The sequence below is a fragment of the Peromyscus maniculatus genome, chromosome 20 (assembly GCF_049852395.1).
Source record: "Peromyscus maniculatus bairdii isolate BWxNUB_F1_BW_parent chromosome 20, HU_Pman_BW_mat_3.1, whole genome shotgun sequence".
NCBI classification, from domain to species: domain Eukaryota; kingdom Metazoa; phylum Chordata; class Mammalia; order Rodentia; family Cricetidae; genus Peromyscus; species Peromyscus maniculatus.
In genome coordinates, this window is record NC_134871.1 from 68,107,012 (window position 1) to 68,109,704 (window position 2,693).

Sequence of the window (2,693 nt, forward strand, 5' to 3'; positions counted from 1 at the left end):
TTTCATATACTGGTAAGTATCTTTGGCTTACCCTGAACGAGGAATGCGGGCGAGTGGGAAGTTCGGAACAGCCATTGTATATGCGATACAATGGATTTCTGAGCTACTGTAGAACATGTAGGAAAAGCTACATGTGTCAGTAACCCAGCGGTATTACATGTCTAGTCAAGCCTGTGGAGCAGGAATGGGGTCCTCTGAACTGTGTAAACACTGTGAGCAGAGAGTAGTGACGGCAAAGAAGCATAAAACTCATCCCAAGGTGTCCAGAGAGCAGCCTGACGCGCCGGTGCTCAGGTTCAAACAAAGCAGGGGAAATGTAGGTGCAGGGGTGATGATGCCCCAGATAACATGAAAAACCATAGGAACCCTCACCTCTCTTTCCACTTTATTCCAAGGAAACAATCACAATGGCCTGGAGGAACCACAGCGCCATCACCGAGTTCCTTCTCACGGGGCTCTCTGACGACCCCCTGATCGAGGCTCTACTTTTCGCGCTTTTCCTGGGGATTTACCTCCTCACCATGATGGGGAACCTGACGATGCTGCTGGTGATCGGGGCTGACTCCCACCTCCACACGCCCATGTACTTCTTCTTAAGCAACCTGTCATGTATAGACCTCTGCTTCTCGTCCGTCACGGTACCGAAGCTGCTGAAGGACCTCCTGTCTGAGAGGAAAAGCATCTCAGTAGAGAGCTGCCTGGCTCAGGTCTTCTTCGTGTTTTTTTCTTCTGGGACTGAAGCCTGCCTGCTGTCGGCCATGGCTTATGACCGCCACGCTGCCATCTGCCATCCACTGCTCTATAGCCAGGTGATGAGAACGGAGTTGTGTGTGAGGCTTGTGTTGGTCTCGTGGGGCGTGGCCTCTCTCAATGCCACCATCATTGTGCTCTTGGCCGTCAACCTGGACTTCTGTGAGGCTCAGACCATTCACCACTACACCTGCGAGCTGCCTGCCCTTTTCCCCCTGTCCTGTTCGGATATCTCTATCACGGTTGATGTCCTGCTTTGCTCCAGTTTATTGCACGGGCTGGGGACCTTTATCCCAATCTTCTTCTCCTATGCCCGCATTGTCTCCACCGTCTTGAGCATCGGCTCCACCACGGGGAGAAGCAAAGCCTTCTCCACCTGCTCGTCCCATCTCACTGCAGTGACCTTGTTCTTTGGGTCAGGCTTTCTCTGCTATCTCATGCCCCCCTCTGGGTCCTTCCTGGACTTGCTCTTGTCTTTGCAGTACAGCGCAGTCACCCCCATGCTGAATCCCCTCATCTACAGCCTGAAAAACAAGGAGGTGAAGGCCGCTGTGAGAAGGACACTGAGAAAGTACCTGCCGTAGGTAGTGAACTATGGAAAATGGCGTGGTTATATTCTTTTATCCCACATCCTTCAAACACACAGTGTCAGGTATGTGAGGGGGGAGGTCTTCCGTGGCTTGACTGAACATCTAATCTCATCATTCCAAGGTATGAATGGGCTCTAGATTTGGATTTTTATTGGGAAAGTGTACATTCTGTTGGTTGGAACAGAATGTGAAGACAGAACTCCACAGAGGAGAATAATATGACAACAAAAAAATGGACAGATACATGTTGGGGACACGGCACAGTGGTAGAATACTAGACTAGTAAGTCCACAGCTCTAGCTAGGTGCAGGATTTCCTTGCTGCCACAAAAAAAAGCGGGGGGGGGGGGGGGGGGATCCAATGACCACTTCAGGAGATTCTGAATCTAACCCTGAGGACTTAGTGAATTTTCTAATGAGAACTTCACAACTTTACTAAAATAAAGAAAATTTTAGGTCAACAAAAACTCAAAATTCTATGTAGATTATTGTAGACATAAAAATGTTGCATGCTAAAACTATGAAATATGAAGTCTTCAGGGAAGACAAAAATCTATCATTAAATGGCTATTAATACACAAAAACTCAAATGTCTGCCTGTTCAAATCCAGACCTTGGAAAGAGAACAAGACCTGAGCTCAGGGAGCAGCTTGGTTGGTAGAGCACCCACGTAGCCCTCATGAAGCCTCAGGTTTGGTCACCAACGCCTCACAGACTGTCATGGTGACACACATAATAAGGACCTTTCATAAATAAAATACAATAATAAAATAAAATCCTCCAAAGAGCAGAAGCACTGATAATTTCTCAAGTTAGTCTTACTAAACTTTAATGCTCTTTACATTCTCTAGACTAGAATACTAAAATGATACATTTTCAGGGCTAAAGTCATTATGATTCAAAATCTGAAAAAAAAATATTCTCAAGTGACTATATTAAACAGCAATTCTAAATGAAGTATTAATCACTGAATCCAGAAGTGTACTGGAAGATTGCTAATCTGCATTGTGGTCCATGACCAGGTGAAACTTATGACAAAATAGTCTTGTATTTATCTGATAAAATTTTTAAATACTTTTTTTCATTTTTTTTCTTTTATTTTACAATACTATTCAGTTCTACATAACAGCCACAGATTCCCTTGTTCTCCCCCTTCCTGCCCCCCTCCCCTTCCCCCCAGCCCACCCCCCATTCCCACCACCTCCAGATCAATGCCACCCCCAAGGACTGAGATCGACCTGATAGACTCAGTCCAGGCAGGTCCAGTCCCCTCCTCCCAGACTGAGCCAAGCGTCCCTGTATAAGTCCCAGGTTTCAAACAGCCAACTCATGCAATGAGCCCAGGACCTGGTAC

General features: G+C 46.5%; 1 protein-coding gene across 1 annotated transcript; it reads left to right on the forward strand.

Annotated features, from left to right (window-relative positions):
* Positions 1–407: 407 nt before the first annotated feature.
* On the forward strand, positions 408–1,334 carry LOC102909250 (olfactory receptor 8S1-like). Its single transcript, XM_006974367.3, has one exon. The coding sequence runs from the start codon at positions 408–410 to the stop codon at positions 1,332–1,334; it is 927 nt and encodes a 308-aa protein (XP_006974429.1).
* Positions 1,335–2,693: the final 1,359 nt, after the last annotated feature.

Excerpts from the sequence above, each read along its gene's own strand:
- LOC102909250 (XM_006974367.3), top strand. The coding sequence starts at position 408 with ATGGCCTGGAGGAACCACAGCGCCATCACCGAGTTCCTTCTCACGGGG.